The sequence below is a fragment of the Gracilinanus agilis genome, chromosome 3 (assembly GCF_016433145.1).
Source record: "Gracilinanus agilis isolate LMUSP501 chromosome 3, AgileGrace, whole genome shotgun sequence".
Lineage (NCBI taxonomy): Eukaryota > Metazoa > Chordata > Mammalia > Didelphimorphia > Didelphidae > Gracilinanus > Gracilinanus agilis.
In genome coordinates, this window is record NC_058132.1 from 645,662,936 (window position 1) to 645,681,604 (window position 18,669).

The 18,669-nt window shown below is 41.4% G+C and overlaps 1 protein-coding gene across 3 annotated transcripts in view; it reads right to left on the reverse strand.

The window, feature by feature from the left end:
- TP63 (tumor protein p63) overlaps positions 1–18,669 on the reverse strand; it is a 176,768-nt gene that overhangs the window by 23,382 nt on the left and 134,717 nt on the right. For 2 of the 3 annotated variants that reach the window (XM_044670886.1, XM_044670888.1), the window contains 6 exons: positions 12,781–12,967; positions 11,333–11,448; positions 8,876–8,985; positions 7,828–7,964; positions 3,657–3,739; positions 1,069–1,205 (listed from right to left, as the gene is read on the reverse strand). In XM_044670886.1, coding sequence (XP_044526821.1) covers positions 1,069–1,205; positions 3,657–3,739; positions 7,828–7,964; positions 8,876–8,985; positions 11,333–11,448; positions 12,781–12,967 — 770 coding nt within the window. The remainder of the gene's footprint in view (positions 1–1,068; positions 1,206–3,656; positions 3,740–7,827; positions 7,965–8,875; positions 8,986–11,332; positions 11,449–12,780; positions 12,968–18,669) is intronic. The other variant, XM_044670887.1, reaches the window with a different exon arrangement.

Consider the following 18,669-nt stretch of genomic DNA (forward strand, 5'->3'; position numbering starts at 1 on the left):
TGTATATATATATATATATATATATAATTTTTTTTCTTCTCTTTGTAGCCTCGTATTTAGTATTGCAATTGCCACATAGTTAAGAACTTAATGATCCTTGCACCACCTCCCCCCATTCAGTTGGTCAGGCCTCCAGGCTAGTCTTAGCTCTTCTATTACTCAGCTTTGGTGTGACTTTGGCCAAGAGACTTTCTCCCTCTGAGTGACATTTGTTTTAGGTGGAAGGGGAGAGTTTAGACCAGGGGATCTTGGATGTTCTCCATGCTCCCAAACTCTACTATTCTGATTTCTGATTGATCTATCCTAGAGAGAGACAACTCAGGAAGGGCAAGTATATAATGGAGATTCACATCCCCACCCTCCATCCCATGATTACTTTTGCCTTCAGTTCTTGTCAGTGTGTGGAGGAAGCAAACAATTTCTTTTGGTGAAATTCAGAATCACTTTGTTTCTGTTTCCTAGCCTGCTGACCTACCCCTAAGGCAGGGACTGGCCCCAACAGAATCCAGCACCTTCTCCATCAGTTATTAAAGAGTTGTGCTAGAGGCTGACCCTCAACTAGCACTCAGGTGCTCTTCCCTCTTTGATGGAAGGAAGTTGCAGCCCTTTCTACAGAGGGCAAGGCTGTACCAGAGCCCCCCCCACCCCCACCCCATACTCTCCCTAGCTCTGTGATAGGGTATGGATACCTATGACCTCCAGCCAAACTTCTCTCCACTCATATTCATAACTGCCAAAGCAAACACCCATCCCAGGATGCGGGACATGGGTGGGAAGTCTTGTTAGGAAGAACGTGTCCACACTTCACCCCCAATTCCAACCCCATTCTTGCCTTGCCTTTGCTAACACAATAAGTGAGAAGGATGTGATGTACCTGGGCAGGGTGTGCTACCACTGAGATCAGGACCCAAACCAACCATTCTGCACTGATGCTGGCAGGGCCCCCCATTTGGTCTGTGATGCCTCCTTGTTCCCAGAAATCTGGGGCTACAGGCTAGAGAGGATTCTTCCTCTGCCTCTCAGGCTTTGTTCTAAGTGATGGTAAAGTGAGCATGTGGCTGTACTCACTGTTTTTGGAGTAGGTGCTGATGCTGCTGTTGCTGCTGTTGCCTGTAGGTCTCAATGGTGTGCTGGGGTAGGTACTGCATGAGTTCCAGGGACTCCTTGATCTTCAGCAACATTTCATAAGTCTCTCGGCCACGAACCTGGGCATGAGGATAGGAGGAATTAGGGGATTAGGGAGGAAGTTGATGCTTGTGTGGTAAACAGAGTCCTAGGCCTGGAATCAGGAAGACGTGGCTTTGAATTGCTTTTCTGACACTTGTCTGCCATGTGACTGTAGAGATGTCACTTAACTCTCTGAACCTCAGTTTTCTCCTCTGTAAAATATGGATAATAGCATCTATAATAACTTCCTCAGAGGATTGCTGTGCGGCTCAAAATAATGGATATATGACAGCTATCAAATGCTTGATATTTACCTATCACTGAAAATAACCAAACTACCAGCTCTTAGCCAGGAAAAAATAGATTTCTGAGTTTTAAAGAGTCAAAGAAAAGTCAACAGAACAGAAATGAGAAAGCCCCAAATTTTACCAAATGGTGGCACTCCAAGGAAACAGGCCAACTCCTGAACTGTGCTAGTGTTTCATCAATCTCCACATGTTTGACCAGAAACCTTTTACTCTCCCATTGTGGTCTTCTTTTTGTGTGACAAGATCTGCTTTAATATAAGTGTTTATATTTACAAAATGCATTGGATTAACCTTATTAAGATCAGCTAGAACTTTTCCCTCCATGCTTCACCCTCTTTGTGAATGATCTTTGTTCAATTATTCATTCTAGTCTATCTTCCCCATATATTGAACACATTCAAGGCTGCCCAAAAATGATCTGCAGACTCTATTAACCTGTTCAAAACATGGTGAGGATTGTAAACTTATTACAAAAAAACCCAACCCATGTAATGCCTTCCAAAAACTTAATCTGATGGGATCGACTTTATCTTAAGCCTCCATGAATCGAATTCTAATTTCTTTTGAGTAAGTAACTTTGTTTGGAGATTGTTTTCCTTTAGCAGCATTGACTTCAATAGCTACACCCACCTTAAATATTTTAATATCTCAATGGTCTGGGTCAATACTTATAACTGATCATCCTGGTTACCATAAGTGTGAGACCCGGTGAAAAACTTGCTGTGGGGACCTTGCAAAACTCAGACTGGGATGAATCTGCTTACTTACATCTGATTGTGGCAAAGCTGAGACTTAAGAGAGGGTTTGGCCCAAGTATGGCACACCTAGACCTGTCTGGCTTCTTTGGCCTCAACCTCACTGCAGATCCCAATCAAATCCCACTGCTGACTTCTCCCTAGGTCTCAAGTTTTCTAGAATGGCATTCATGCTTCAACTCTGACAAGGAGATTTCAAATGACTGAGCACTAACTATCCTAAAGGATAACCCTCTGACCTGGCAGGGTGAACTCTACATTCAAAGCTGTGCAATCTACTTCTCACTCAAGGGCAGAATCTTAAGAGCTTTCCTTGTGTGGTACCATTTACAGTGATTTAGGTGCCAAATTTATGCTCAAAAAATATGTCCTGGATAAACCTTCATATTGCTAGTTCTCAATTATTACCCATTGGGTTATTTACTTTGTGGATTGTCTGCCTGAATCCTTATTCTGATCTAGCTTCTCCTTGCTATCTGGCCCATTTCTAGACCATATCCTAGCATTGTCATATTGAATTTCAAATCCATTTTAATTATGACTCTAAATCAGTGATACCCAAAGTGGGTGCTACCGCCCCCTGGTGGGTGCTGCAGTGATCCAGGGAGATAGTGATGGCCACACTTTTTTTGTATTACATTCTATTCTGAGTAATAAATAGTTTCATAATTTCCAGGGGGCACTAAGTGATATTTTTTTTCTCTGGAAAGGGGGCTGTAGGCCAAAAAAGTTTGGGAACCCCTGCTCTAAACCAAGCATGGGGAAGGTGATGAATCTGAGAAGAAGAGAATTAAAAAATGGATCCCACAGGATAGATTTCCAAACAAAGCCCATTAGCATCTAGGAAAGTGTTAACTTTAGATTAGTTTAGATTAGCTGCACCTCCTTTTTCCCCCCTTTCATCCTACTAGTCCAAATGATCAGTCATTATAACCAGTTTTGATGCTGCCAATCAATCCATAAATATTTACTGAGTGCCTACTATATTCCAGACACTTTACTAAGTGTTGAGAATTAAAATAAATAAATAAATAAGCAACCAAACAAACAAATAAATACATAAATGCATGGATGGATAGATAGATAAATGAAGAAGGAAAGAACGAAAGAAACAAACGAAGGAAAAAAAGAAAAGAAAGAAAGAAAGGTCAAAAGGCTGCCCTTGCCCTTCACGGAGTTAACAATCTAATGAGGAAGTAAATATATTTTTCTCAATAGAAATGCCTCCAATGAAAATGTTTCACCATCAGTTTTAATGCCCTATTACCCTTAGGATCATGGTGCCTAGCCATTAAACTTAGAACTGAACCCTCTTATTTGTGTTGTCTCTTTTAGACTGTGAGTTCTTTGGAAGCAGGGGGTAAAGAATTCCTTTTTTAGAACCCATGCTGGTAGAAATGAGAACTGTTCCTGCTATTCCACTCACCGGTAGGTATAACAGCTCATCATCAGGGGAGCGACGTTTCTTGATTGACGTCATCTGAATGCCATGGGTATTCTGCCGGAAAGCTATGGGCAAAGGAAAAGGGACTCTGAGCACATCTCTAAGGCAACAATGCTTCCCACTAAACAAATGGGCACCAGAAACACTTACCAGCATAGCACTAGATATCTATCCCCTCTTGTCAAATATTTTTATTGGTTAGTGAAAAAAATCAGTGCAAAGTTGCCACAACAAAATAATTCTGGAATGCTAAGAGTGACCTGTCATCTAAATGATATCCCTGCTGGCATGAGGACACAAGGATAGTCTATTTAAAAGCACCTTGAAAACCTTAAAGTTCTATGTTCAAGTCAACTTTATAATGATTAGATCTTATGAAATAAAAATGTGAAAAATGAATTTTCCACAGTTAAATTTAGAGCATTCTCTTCATTTTAAAGCAGCAGAAAATATTTCATCTATCATTTTGTTACTCCTCTATACTTTTGAAGTGTGGGAATGAAGTGGGCATTAGCTCTTCTCCTTCTCTATTACACAAATAGCCCAAATACTGAGGTATTGTCACACACAAAAAGGTAAAGACAAAGTGTTGTTGTGGGTCATCAGTAAGTGGAACTTAAAGCTGGAAGGAAATTTAGAGTTTAGTCCAAGATTATTATTTTATAATTGAAGAAACTCAAGCCCATAGAGGTGAACAAATTCAATAAAACCATTAATGATAAACTGGAAGTGACCTTCAATGTTATCTAGTCCAAATTGCTCCCTTCAGAGATGAGAAAACAGACTCAGAGAAGAAAAAATGACAGGATCCTAGGCTGTGCAGATAAATTCAAATCTACATCATCAGACTCCAAATAAAGAGCTCTTCTCATTCTACCCTATTGCCTCTTATTTGAGGATTCACACAAACCATATCTTGGTCAGTTGCTAGACTGAGAATCTTGATGCTACTTTCTGGGAAATAGCAAACAAGACTCAAGGTTGAGAACTGAAATAACGTCAGCAACCTTATGTGCCCAATATCCTTTTTCATAGCATTCTTTACAACTTCAAATAGCCCATATGAATATTTAGGATGGAAATTGAGCTATTTGTACTCAACTTGTAGTAGAGCTGTCCAGCCTTGTTTGGGTCTGTCTACCACAGTTAGATGCATCATGCATTAATCCCAACATAGTGAAATCATTTTGGTCCTCATTGAGTATGAAGGACAACAACCAACCTTTTACAATTACATTATTGCTCTACTTCCCACATTCAAATTAAAAACAAACTAACAAAAAAAGAATTCTTCTTTGGTTCAAACTCCATTACACTGAAAAACACTTGAGATTGTATCTTGCTTGATATCAATATTCAGGAGTTCCCAAAGTCAAGATGATGTATTTCTTCATATTGGTCAGAGGTTTGTATAAATTTTACACACACGAGAACCTTCAAGGGCTCCCTTCCCCTTCCCCCCCCCCCCACATACACACTCTGTGGGATCTTATATTTATTTTACCTCTCTTGGATAAGATTGGAAAAGTTGTAAGCTTTACAATATGTTTCTATTGGAGGGAATAGAACACTACAGAAATGCCAAAAGATCTGTTCCATGTTGAGGTTTATGTTTTCTATTCATTTTACTCTACAAATGCTAGTAGAGACAGTTTCTGGGCTTCTGGCCTCCTTGTTGTGGCAACTCTTTCCCAAAAGTTGAACTTCTCTAAAGGATGACTACAGTGAGAATATCATCCTTTCCCTTACATTACAGTGAGAATTGATGCTTTAAATTTTGGTCAATTTCTCATTTTTCAGGGTGGATACCTAACTTAGAAAGTCTTGTTTAGAGACAGAGTCAGGGTTAGTGTGGTAGTGAGAAATAATGAACATTGAATTCTTGAGGTAAAGAATCTGGGTTCACACCCTGACAATATTTAAGTGACTTCGGTTGAGTCATTTTTAGCTCTTCACATACAGTTTCTTTAGTTGTTAAAGGAGAGGTTTGCCCTCAGTGGCATCTGTGGTCCTTTGCAGCTCTCAATTTATCATCTTTTCATGGAATGTCTTTTCATCTTTATCCTTTCCCTGACATTTATGTTTATTTTGAACTTTGCTCTAATTATTTAACCATCTAACTATATCAAAACAGCAAATTCTGTAACAACAGCTTTATCTCTAAAGAATCATTTTTAGGCTGGTATTGTAGAATTGATTTCATTCTTTTCAGGTTGTTTCCCACTGACTGCTTACCATATCTAATGCTGTCAGTCTCTCTCCCTTTTTATTTTATTTTTTTTTAATTTTTGTTAAGGCCCTTACTGTCTACCTTAGAATTAATAGGATATACTGGTTCCAAGGCAGAAGAGTAGTTAAGGGCTAGGCAATGGGGGTTAAGTAATTTGCCCAGGGTCAATCAGCTAGGAAATGTCTGAGGTCAAATTTGAACTCAGGACCTCCCATCACTGTCTCTCAATTCACAGAAGAAAGTCTACAAGACCTAAAGGTTTCTGTGTAATCTTGATGTCTTTGGGCTCTTTCCTTTTTCATCCTGAATCCACTTTCCAGCATAGTTTTCCCAGTCCTCCCTGAGCCTATTTGATTTTCTTAGTCAGTCAATATCAAAGTATATATTCATTTAATTTGGATGCTTGTCAAATTCTTCCTAGTCTTTCTTTGTGTCCTCTGCAATGGATGCTGACACAGAAGCTGCAATGATCTTCATGATGGTCTCTCTGCTTACACCCAGCATGAGCACTGCCAAGCGAGGCAAGCAAATATCACATGAAATAATGTTTGTTGCTGCCTTTTAATGTTCTATTAATCCAACACCTTCATCTCTTTCTTTCTCCATCTCTTTTTTTCTTCTCTAAGGAAGGCTCTGAAATACCCTTTCATTTGTATACAACCACTTGATGTCTTCTGGTTTCATTTTTTTCCAAGATGCCAGAATGTATCTGTCAACCCACATTTGGTTGTTGGCCAAAGGATTCACATTTAGCACACTAAGTTAAATGAATGCTTCTGGACTCTATAAAAATGATATTTTTTAGTTCTTCCTACCCTTTTTTTAGGTCATACTCCCAAAGGGACCACAGAAGAGTAGGATAGTTGCAAAAGTCTGAGGATGGTTTTGTACTGGGCCCCAGTCTGATTTCATGGATGAGCATTGATGTGCTTTCTTACCCCAAAGGTTCTCTCTCCAATTACCTCCCCCCAAATATACTAATCATTGTTGTTGTTCAGTCATGTCTGAGTCTTTGTGACTTTGTTTAGGGTTGTCTTGGTAAAAATATTGGAATAGTTTGCCATTTCCTGCTCCAGATCTTTTCACAGATGAGGAAATGAAGTCAAACAGGTTCAAGTAACTTGTCCAGGGTCACACAATTAGTGTCTGAGACCAGATTTGATCTCAGGAAAACCTATTCACTGTGCCACCATAATAACTATTCCTGAATAGCCCATCTTGGAGAGATAAAACATCTCCATCCTTAGGTGGGCACAGCTTTGAATGAATACAAGTTGTGAGAGGCACATTAATAGTAATGATGATGAGAATCACAACAGCCCTCATTCATTTGGTATCCTGAAGGTAGCATCCTTGTGAGGTGGTCAGAAAGAATGCTAGGCTGGGATGGGGAGTCCAGAGTTCAAACCCCAGTTAGGCACCCAGGGGGAAGCCTTTCAATGCCCTTAACCTCAAAATGAGAACAATTATACTCACACACCTGAGTCCCTGAGCCGAAGGAATAGGGCAATGATTCTAAGCCTAAGAACTAACCAAAAGGGAATGGTTCTCTCTTTCTCTCTCTTTCCTGATTTTACAAGTAGAGAAAATAAAGCAAAAGAGTACAGGAAGAGTCCAAACATTTGGAATTGCATTCCAGTCTTACTATTGTGTGGACTGGGCCAAGCCACATTTCCCTGGGAAGGTCTCAGTTTCCACATCTATAAAGTCAAAAGGTTGGACTCCTCTCCTTTTTGACAACAGATTAGGAATTCTGTTTTGAAATCAGGAGATCTCAGGGCTACTTCTGGGTGTGTGGCAGCAAGGAATCTCTCCCCTGCGGCTTAATCTGAGACTCAGTGGGTCAGCATGCCCAGCCTTCTCCTCCTGGGTTAGTTAATGAGAGTCCTGGAACCCAGCCTATTCCCCACAACAGCTACTTACGGCGCTTCGTACCATCACCGTTCTTTGAGCTGTCTGAGACTTGCTGCTTTCGAATGCTATCTTCGTCTGCCTTCCTGTCTCGACCTGGGCATGCACAAATGCGGGCTTCAAAACAACGGCGGCCCAGGACTTGCCCACTGGGAACCAGAGAGGAAGAGGGAGAACATTCAGAGACTTCAAACTGAACAGCATCAGAGTTCAGCTGGAAGGCGCCATGAAGCTCATGGTGCCCAATTTCCATCTATTCTGCAGATGGCCCAGGGTTAGAGATGGATCTAAACCCAAGTCCTCCGGCTGCATTCAGCCATTATCCCACAGAACGTCCTAGCTTCTCTGTAACATTTCTTCAGCCCATGCTCTGGGACCAGAGAGGAGTGCTGGTCTTGCCTTAGGCACCATTTTTAGCATGCCTGAGCTGAGCACCCCATTCATGGGGCCCCACTCTTGGACCACAAAGGTCACCAAGGGGCCCCAGATGCCCCGTCTATAACGTACTTGCCTTTACCAAGAATTAAATGGCTAAAGCACTTGGCAAAACACCAAAAGGCTTAAAAGTTGCTTGTGATATTAATAAATCACTCTCAGATTGTTGTCTAAAGAACAGTGGTGAGCCTAGAAAGGGAGCAGCTGTATTTAGCTACATATTGTGAAGGAAACTTGAGTTAAGCCAGTGGATGTCTTTGGATAAGATCCCCTTAGGCACAGCAGACTTACTCAAAGAAACTGTTAAATGCCTGGGGGGGAAAGGAAAACAAACACTATCTAATAAGAAACAATTGTAGTCAAATGTCAAGAATTTGGGGTGGGAGGGATAAAGCAATTTCTCCCTCTTCCCCCCTCCCACTTGGGCACACCCTCCTTGTTCTCCATTTTCTTTCTTTTATGAAAGGGCTTGTCCCTAGAATTTACTGCTCAAAGGGTGCCATCAGAGAGAAGACTTTGGTGTACTGGCTGAGCTAGGGAGAGAGAAAATCTGCCATGGAGCCTGCCTGCTGCCCAGTTCTCCTAAGCTGAGACCCTAGATGAGTAGGCTACCTACGGCACTTACTCTCTGGTCTCCAGTGTGACGATGATCAAAATGGGTCTGCGGTTCATCCCTCCAACACAGCTGCTGTTACACATGAAATTGTATAAGACCGTTGTGAATTCCGTGCCAACCTGGACACAGGGAGAAAGATGACATTGTTGGGTGTCATTGGCAGGGATGTGAGCTGAGCTTTGTATTTGATGACTCTTATCTAGGAAAAAATTCCTCACTGTGTCACCCTGGGCAAGTTAGAATTGATATAAAGACATAAGGGAAGGGGTTTAAAAACCCCTTCTCTGGAGACAGCTGGGTGGTTCAGTGGATTGAGAGCCAAACTTACAGATGGAAGGTTCTGTGTTCAAATCTAGCCTCAGACATTTCCTAGCTGTATAAACCTGGACAAGTTGTTTAACCCCCATTGCCTACCTCTTACTGCTCATCTGCCTTGAAACCAATACATAGTATTGATTCTAAAATGGAAGGTAAGGGTTAAAAAAATAAAAATAAAAAACCCTTATTAAAAAATGGGGATTGACCTGTTTGTAAAAAAAAATATTCAAGAGGGCAGCTGGGTAGCTCAGTGGATTGAGAGCCAGACCTAGAGACAGGAGGTCCTAGGTTCAAATCTGGTCTCAGATACTTTCCAGCTGTGTGACCCTGGGCAAGTCACTTGACCCCCATTGCCTACCCTTACCACTCTTCTGCCTTGGAGCCAATACACAGTATTGACTCCAAGATGGAAGATAAGGGTTTAAAAAAATATTCATAACTCCTATCTTTGTGGTGACAAAAATTGGAAACTCAGGGGCTGCCCTTCGATTGGGGAATGGCTGAACAAATTGTGTTATCTGTTGGTGGTGGAATACTATTGTGCTGAAAGGAATAATGAACTGGAGGAATTCCATGTGAACTGGAAAGACCTCCAGGAAGTGATGCAGAGTGAAAGGAGCAGAGCCAGAAGAACATCATACACAGAGATGGATACATTGTAGCACAATTGAATGTAACTGACTTTGCTACTAGTAACAATGCAATGACCCAGGACAATCCAGAGGGATTTAGGAGAAAGAATGTATCCACATCCAGAGGAAGAACTGTGGGAGTGGAAATGCAGATGAAAACCTATGATTTACTGCTTGTTTATATGGTTATGGAATTTGAGACTTTGTTTTTATAAGATTATTCACTTAAAAATGAATGATATGAAGGGGCAGCTGGGTAGCTCAGTGGATTGAGAGCCAGGCCTAGAGAGGGGAGGTCCTGGGTTCAAATCCGTCCTCAGACACTTCCCAGCTGTGTGACCCTGGGCAAGTCACTTGACCCCCATTGCCTACCCTTACCAATCTTCCACCTATAAGTCAATACACAGAAGTTAAGGGTTTAAAATTAAAAAAAAAAATGAATGATATGGAAATAGGTTTTGTACATATGCATATGTATGTATTTGTATATGCGTGTGTGTGTATGTATAACCCAGTGCAATTACTTGTCGTTTATTCTCTATCTCCCCTCTATATCCCTAACATTGGTAATTTTCTCTGTTTATTATTACACATTGCTGGGAGGGGGAGGGAAGAGAGGAGGGAAAGAACATGAATCATGTAACCTTGGAAAACTTATGTGTAGATTTGTCACTGTAATAAAGAAAAAAGAAAAAAAATAAAATAACCCCCCTTTCTCAGGAGTTTCTAAAAGAAATGGTGTTTCCTGTCACCTTTTGTTGCAGACCCCAGAGAAATTTTATGGGTAGTGCACTAGGATACACCCCTAAAAGTGTCCGGCTGGAGCCTCTATTTTATTGTTGCCAGATTGTCACCATTTACTAAGGCATCCGGCTACCAGATGACCGACAACACGAACACTGATATAACAGTCCTTGTATCTCAGAACTTAAATGTGAGACAATTGATCTCCACTCCTCCCTTCCCACCACCATAAGTCCTAGAATTCCTTTCTGTACCAAGTGGACACCTTATCCTTTTAAAAAAACATAACGAAGGGGCAGCTGAGTGGCTCAGTGGACTGAGAGCCAGGCCTAGAGATGGGAGGTCCTAGGTTCAAATCTGACCTCAGACACTTCCCAGCTGTGTGACCCTGAGCAAGTCACTTGACCCCCGTTGCCTATTAAAAAAACCAAAAACTACATAATGACAATCTATCAATATTGTTTTTTAACATAAAATAACTTTATGACTTATCCTATAAAGCTTGCATGTATATAAGTGTGTGGGGGGGAGGGGGGCAATGACCAGTGTTAATAGTTGAGCTTAGTACCAACTTAGCAAATACAAAATTTGGAGGAGATAGATAGGAGGAAAGAAGAGAAACAAAATTTACAGTTTACATTCAAGGACAATGTCAAAACCAAAAAAAAAAAAAAAAAAAAAAGTGAAGAGCTTGTGCTACTGATATCCACCCCACTTCCGCCCCTATATTTTACTTGCTCATAAGACCTATCCCAACCTGATCTGTTTTTACCTGAGGTGGCTCATAAGGTACCAGCACACTCTGTCTTCCTGTGATCGGGTCTTCTACATATTGGGCATGGCTGTTCCCTTCTACTCGGATCAAATGACTAGGAGGGGCAATTTGTCCTACAAAGAAATGAATATGATAGGATAAGATTAGCTGCCTTTCCTAAGGAAAAGAGGGTGAGGACTGGATAAAAGCAGAAAATTGGGATTCCAAGCAATGGTACATAGAGGGAGGGAGGGAGACTTTCTTGGAAGATACTGATATCTTGTTAGAGCTACCATTCTTTAAGAGGAAGAGATGGAATGTTGAAAGGGGATAGATCATCAAAATACTCATTTGTGATTGGGGTAAAGAGAGTATCATTTCCAAATGCAGTGGTTAAAGACTCAGGGAAGCTTTTGGAAGTCATTGATACATTTTTGGCCCAAGCTCCAGAGGGGAATTCAAAAATCAACTTCGAAGAAGGGGAGACAGAAGGAAAAGTCTAGGTTAAAATGAAAACAGAATGACTTCTACCAAGAGATTGTCATCCGTGTTCTGCCTGAAAAAAGGGCCCCAAATGCCGGACAATAATGTTATATATTTTAAGCTAGCATGTCTCTTTCCAGTAAACCAACTTTTAGAATTAGTATTGAATATAAATAAGATGAGATGCTTCCAGAAGGGTAGAGTTCTATGGCAGAGAAATAGGGAAGGTCCAACAGAAAATGGTATTCAGTTTAACTTTGAGAACCTCATGGGTATGTGTGTCATACACACACACACACACACACACACACACACACACACACACACACACACACACACACACACGCCCTCACTCTCTCTTTTATTTACTTGTTCTCTTCTGTGATCCATCCACTTGCCCTTTCCTGGTTTACTGAGCGTTTCCTTTTCTATTGAGTTCACACCTACTTTCTCCCACTCACTTGCCCTTTCCTCTACTTATTGTTTCTCCTAAACTTTTCTGTTCTCATCTCTCCTCTGAAGGTTCTTCTTTTTCTCTGCCTTCAATCTATTTCCTTTGAATTCTGTTCTTCAAAAATATTCTCCCTGCCTTCTAAAACTTATTCAATTCTAAAGTCTCCAATCTACATTTTTTTCCTCTCATTTTCCACTTCTTTTTCCTCTTGCCTATCAATTGACCTTTCTCCTACTTGTCCTATCTCCACTTTGTCTCCTATAGCTTCAGGCCTGGATGGCTTGTTATCTGATCTAACCAACACTTTCCTCACACTTTTTCTAACCTTGTTGCTGTTACAGGAGAAAAGTCCAGACATTGGGTATATCCCTGAATGTTTGGTAGAAAGGTACCAGATAGACTACAAAACTGAATTTTGATTGGGCATAACAAACTACAGAACGTGTTTGAGGAAGAGGTTCCAGGGCATAGGCATGTTCTAAAAGAATTAGTTGAAAGGAGACAGAGGGGCCCATTGCAATCTCCTTACCTTCATTGAATTCCCGACTCAGTTCATGATTGGGACAGCGCTTGACCACCTCTGTCACATGCTCAGCCTTCTTATACACAGGCATGGCCCGTATCACGGCTCCTTGTGGTGGAGGGGTCATCACCTTGATCTGAATGGGGCAGGTCTTTGCTATCTGGCAGTATAGTTTCTTCAACTCTGTAGAATACTGGAGAAAGAGAGAGAGCAAAATAGGTGAACTTATCTGTCATAAACCTAGAGATATGGAACTAGAAAGGATGGCAAAGGTTATTCAGGACAGGCAACTCATGTAATAGATAAAAGATTTAAATCAAATGCTGGCCATGTGATCATGGCCAAAAATATTTATTATTATTATTATTATTATTATTATTATTAAAAAACCCGTACCTTCCATCTTGGAGTCAATACTGTGTATTGGTTCCAAGGCAGAAGAGTGGTAAGGGCTAGGCAATGGGGGTCAAGTGACTTGCCCAGGGTCACACAGCTAGGAAGTGTCTGAGGCCAGACTTGAACCTAGGACCTCCCATCTCTAGGCCTGGCTCTCACTCCACTGAGCTACCTAGCTGCCCCAAAACATATTATTTTTAAGCTCAGTTTTCTCATCTACAAAATGGCTAATAATAACTACAATACTTACTTCATAGGACTTGTAAAACTTTAAATGAGATAATGTAGCTAAAGTGGTTTGTACTCACTCACAGCATGCTATGTAACTACCCATTATTATTGTTGTCTAATCCTGAGCCTTTTAAACTTATTCGCATCACCCACCCTTTTGGAAATCTAGTGAAACTTCTGGACCTCTCAGAATAAAGTTTTTCATAATACATGAAATAAAAATTATCAGAATATTCAAGAAATCAACTTTATCCAAAACAATTTATCAAAATATTAAAAGAGACACATTATGAAACCCAGCTCAAGAACTTCTGATCTAGTCCAATCCTTTCATTTTTCAGAAGAGGGAGTTGAGACCCAATGAGGTTAGGTGCCTTGGAAAAGGTCATTCACATGATTAGTGGCAAAGCTAAGAGGCAAACTGAGCTTCACAGTTTGGTGACATAGGCCAGGACTTATATTCTTGGGGAGGATCAAAATGGACCCCACAGCATTCTGCTATCTGCTTTCTAGTTAAATTTCCATAGCTTAAAACCATGCTCTGACTTAAGATATCTTGTATATACTGCACGTGTGTATGTGAGTGTTTAGGTTTAGTTTCTTTATTTCAAAATCAGAAGAACAATGAAGGAAAAATGAAGACTTCAGTGATGGGGATGGTCATCTGGAGGGCAGGATTAGGAATAATGAGCAGAAGTTACTGAGTTTAATTGAGGATCCATACCAGAAAAAAACTTCTTTACAATGAGAGCTGTCCCAAAGTGGGAGGGCGTGCCTTGGGATGGGGGGGGGGGGGAGGCTCCTCTTCCTCCTAGTGAATCTTCAAGCAGAAATTGGATAGTGACCCATAGAGATGTTGGAGGAGGAATTTCTTATTCAAGCAAGGATTAGACTAGAAGGTCCATAACAAGTCTGAGATGTGTGATTTGGAGCCTTGAGAAAGTAGGGAGTCCAGGTCCCCACCACTCAGTTTTGTTCTTTTTCCTAAGACTCTCCCTCCATATTCCCACCAGAATGGACAATTGTAGGGGAAAGAGCACTGGATTTGGAGTCCAAAGGCTTGAGGGTCTGAGTGCCTGCTCTTCGGATTATTATCAGGGTGATCCTGGAGAGGTCACTTAATCTCTTTAAACTCTAACTTGGGGATGAACATTCTTATACCACCTGCCAGCCAAGGCTGCTGGGCATACTTGAGAAATGTTAACCAATATCATTTATCATCATTGCTGTCATTATCACAAATTAAAAGGCTTCTATCTCCCACTATGCCCAGGCCAAATCATTGCATTCCAGTCAGTGGGTGATGCAGAGGTGCAACCACCCAGTTCCTGGCACCACCCTTGCCGAGCCATGTGCCTGGTAACAGTTATCCAAACAAAGAGTAAACAGGCACATAGGTTGTGATGCTAAGTTGGCAGCCATATCCTGTTCCAGGGAAGAGACATTGGCAAGCAAGCGAGAAGAGGGCCAAGAGGACAAAAGATTGCTTTGCCATGCTTTGTGATTTTACTCTGACAGGGGATGCTCCATTGGAAAGCCCATTTCTACATGGTTGAAACAGAATCTGCCTTTTCATTCTCTGCTCTTCCTTCCTCTCTTTTAAAGAAGTGCTGCAGCTCCAGTGAAAAATTCAGTTTCAAAATCACTCCATGCTAGGGGCACATTGCACAATCAGTTCTACATGCCTGAAGGCTAGGGATTAAGTACAGCAAAAAAAAAAAAAAAAAAAAAAAAAGGAAGAAAAAAAAAGAAAAGAAAAAAAAAGTTTTACATGGCCCAAGGACATAGGAAGCAGGCCAAAAATGAACCCAAAAATCCCAGTTGTGAAACTCCTAAGTCAGTCTCGATAGTGATTTACCAAGGTTGAAGGTTTCTTGCTGATAGGCACACATTGTACAAATAAAGACACACTTGAAAAAGGAAGGGGGGCCCTTGAATGAAGAAGACAAAGAGATGGCCCAAATGATCTTTTTCTTGAGGGATTCCTCTGGAAAATGAACCCTTGTGTGAGTTTGTGTGATGAGATTTAGAGTGGTAAAATCTATAACCAACCAGATACCATGGAGAATGGGAGCCTCTGAGGTGAGCCCGAGGACAAATAAATTGCTCTCAGTTCAGGACAGATAAGATACACAAAACACATACACAAAATATTTAGAGACAGGGAGGAAAGAAAATTCACCATGTTGGGTGTCATGAGAGGTCATTCAGACCCATGGAGTATATGGGAGAGGAAGGCAGGTATCACCTTTTTGGTGCTGAGATCCTTGTGGATAAGAATCACTCCAGGGGACTATTCTGAGGTCTAATAGCTCAAGTAGACTTAAATTGAAAAAAGAACTTTATCTGGTCATACCCATCTCTTTCACCTTTAGGAATGCTGTGTCTAACATGTTCCTCCATACTGTAATCTTTTTTACAAATATCATTCCATTGAAGAATCAAGCATTGGCTTAGCCAGTGGTGGTGCCATAGGAAATTAACAAGGGAAAAATGGTGAAAATTTCCCCTTATCATTAGATGAGACAAAATCCAAGATCCTTTGAGGAAGGACAGCCACATACACTAATCAGAAACAGGAGTTTGATGCTTATCGATTATTTCTTAGGTAACTTCTCTCTTCCCCCAAAGCATTTGGGAATAGCTTCCCCAGACCCTGATCCTCCCAAGGAAGGAGAAATCCTGTATGCCACTGGGAACCACGGTGGCTGGCTTCTTATTTGTTTTTATCTATCACTTAGGTCTTGTTCTTGTTTTGACATTGGTGGTACTGGGGGATATACTTTGAACCATCCATGCTCTCTAATGTTGTAGAATAGCAATTCCTGGTAATGGAGGGCATAGTCACCTAAGCTTTAATTCCTGTATCCTCAGCTGTCCCAATTCCTGTATCTCTTCTAAAATACTCCAGGTTCTCAACTTGTAAATCTTCAGACTCTCCTTGTTCTTTTCTATTAGATTCCATAATCCACACAATGATAGAAATGAAGATTTGAAACTTGGTGGTCGTCCCTTCTAACCCAAACCACAACCAGTGGTCATCCAGTCTCCCTTGAGGACCTTTGGTAAGAGGGAACACACTACCTGGAGAGCAGCACATTCTGCTTCATGAGAGGGCCCATTGTAAGAGTTTCCCTCCTACACTGAAAATTAAATTAAAGCGGGAGGTGCTCTCTCTATTAAACATCTCCACAGTAATAAGTAGATGGTAGAACCACTGTAGAATTCCTCTCTGCTTTATTTTCTTTTAAATGTTCTCAATTTGAATTGCTGGTCTTAATTCACTCATGAATATTTAGGAATCTCTCTCTCCTTCATATCTCCAAAGAGCCCAGTTTTTGCCTTTGAGGATTCTAGAGATTTCTCTTCACTCCCTGGCTTGGCATAAGGAATCTTAAGGGGACTGGTTTCCAGTCATTCTCTTCTCCAACTCTGTAAGGCCACTCTGATTTCTGATGTTGGCTCCCCAAAGCGTCAGTGCCCTCTCCTCTGCTGGTCTTTTATCCTTAAAAGGATAATGTTCAAACATCAGAGTGATGGAGGAGATAAAGCACTAGGTTTGAAGCCAGGAAAACCTATGTTCAAGTCCTGTCTCAATCACTTTACTTAGCTATGGACCCTGGCCAAGTATCTTAACCTCTTTCTGCCTCAGCCTCCTCATTTGTAAAATGAGGAGGATGAACTCATCGGTAATTCAAGCTCCCTTCCAGTTCCAAATCTATGATCCTCTGCTCTAAACTGATGTGTCTGTCCTCCATTGCTATATGATAGCCCATTGTGAAACTCACTGGTAAAAATATTCCCCTTTGAGATTAGGAGAGAAGTCATGAATATCACACACTCCAAACGCTTCTTGCACTGAGTTCATGGGCTCTGCCAGAAGTCCCTTTTCCTAGACCCCATTCCCACAGTTCACTGGGTATATATTTTCATGTCCAGCGAGATCCCCGAGCCAGGCTGCTTGGGCAGAACCTAGAAGAGATTAGCCTGGTGTGGCATTCCTTATGTTCTTTAGGAGGCCAGGCTGGGTGCTGGAGGCATCATGTTGTCTTTGAAGAGTCTTCAAACTGGTTTTCTGTTGGGGATCCCAAGCGCTTTTGTTGGGGCAGGAGGTCTGTAGTTCCCAGAATCATCTCTTTGCTTTTATCAAATTATAATCCTTGAACTGGTCCTCCTCTAGTGTTCTAGCTTTCTGAAGGAGCTAAAAAATGGCAACTGCCAGTGCTTGAATGCGTGGGTTGGGGTGGACATGATTGAGGGTGTGGACTCGAAACTACCACACCAAGGCAACTACCAACAATTTGGAAACTGGTCTTGATCAAGGATACATGACAAAACTAGTGGAAATGTGCATCGGCCATGGGTGGGGGGAGTGCGGGGGGCGAAGGGGAAAGGAGGAGCATGAATCGTGTAACCATGTTAAAAATGAATATTAATAAATGTTTAATTAAAAAAAAAACTAAAAAAAAAATGGCAACTGCCTGGCTTAGGCCAAGTAATGGGCTTTTCTTTTTGTTTGGCGTTTCTGGTTTCTCATCTTCAAAGAAAGCTTGATGAGTCCATGTCAGGTGTGTTGTGGTTCAAGTCCACATTAGACCAGATGACCAACTTCTGACTCTGAGATTCTTGGGTTTATTGAGTACCTTCTGAATGCAAAACACCAAATGGACAAAGTTGAAACAGGCCCCTGTGGCCAGCAAGGGCTTACAGTCTAAGAAGGGAATGAGTCATGGTCCGATTGCAGGTGGCACAAGGTAGAGTGGGAGTGAGGATAGCAGAGAAGGCCAGGCAGGAGGAAAATACCAAAAAAGGAAGGACTTGTAAGTGGGCCGTCCTACCGAAATGTGAAAAACTTGCAGAAAAGAAGCCAGAGGTCTGACGGATTAGGTCATATCCAGCCAAGTCGGAGTGGGGGAGGGAGTTCACTTTTCTTCTGGTTTTTATATTTGGAAAAGAAAGGCAAGCCAGGGGTCAGACCCTCTGTGGGACAAAGACTGGCCACCATTACAAACTTTGTAGCCATCTCTGACAAGTCATTTCACGCCTTTCTGCCCTGTTTCCACATAGAGGCAAGCATCCCACTCACTCTCCTCTAAAAGGACACTTTTTCTTCTTTCTTTCTCTCTTTCTCTCTCTCTCTTCTTTCTTCCTTTCTTCCTTTCTTCCTTTCTTCCTTTCTTCCTTTCTTCCTTTCTTCCTTTCTTCCTTTCTTCCTTTCTTCCTTTCTTCCTTTCTTCCTTCCTTCCTTCCTTCCTTCCTTCCTTCCTT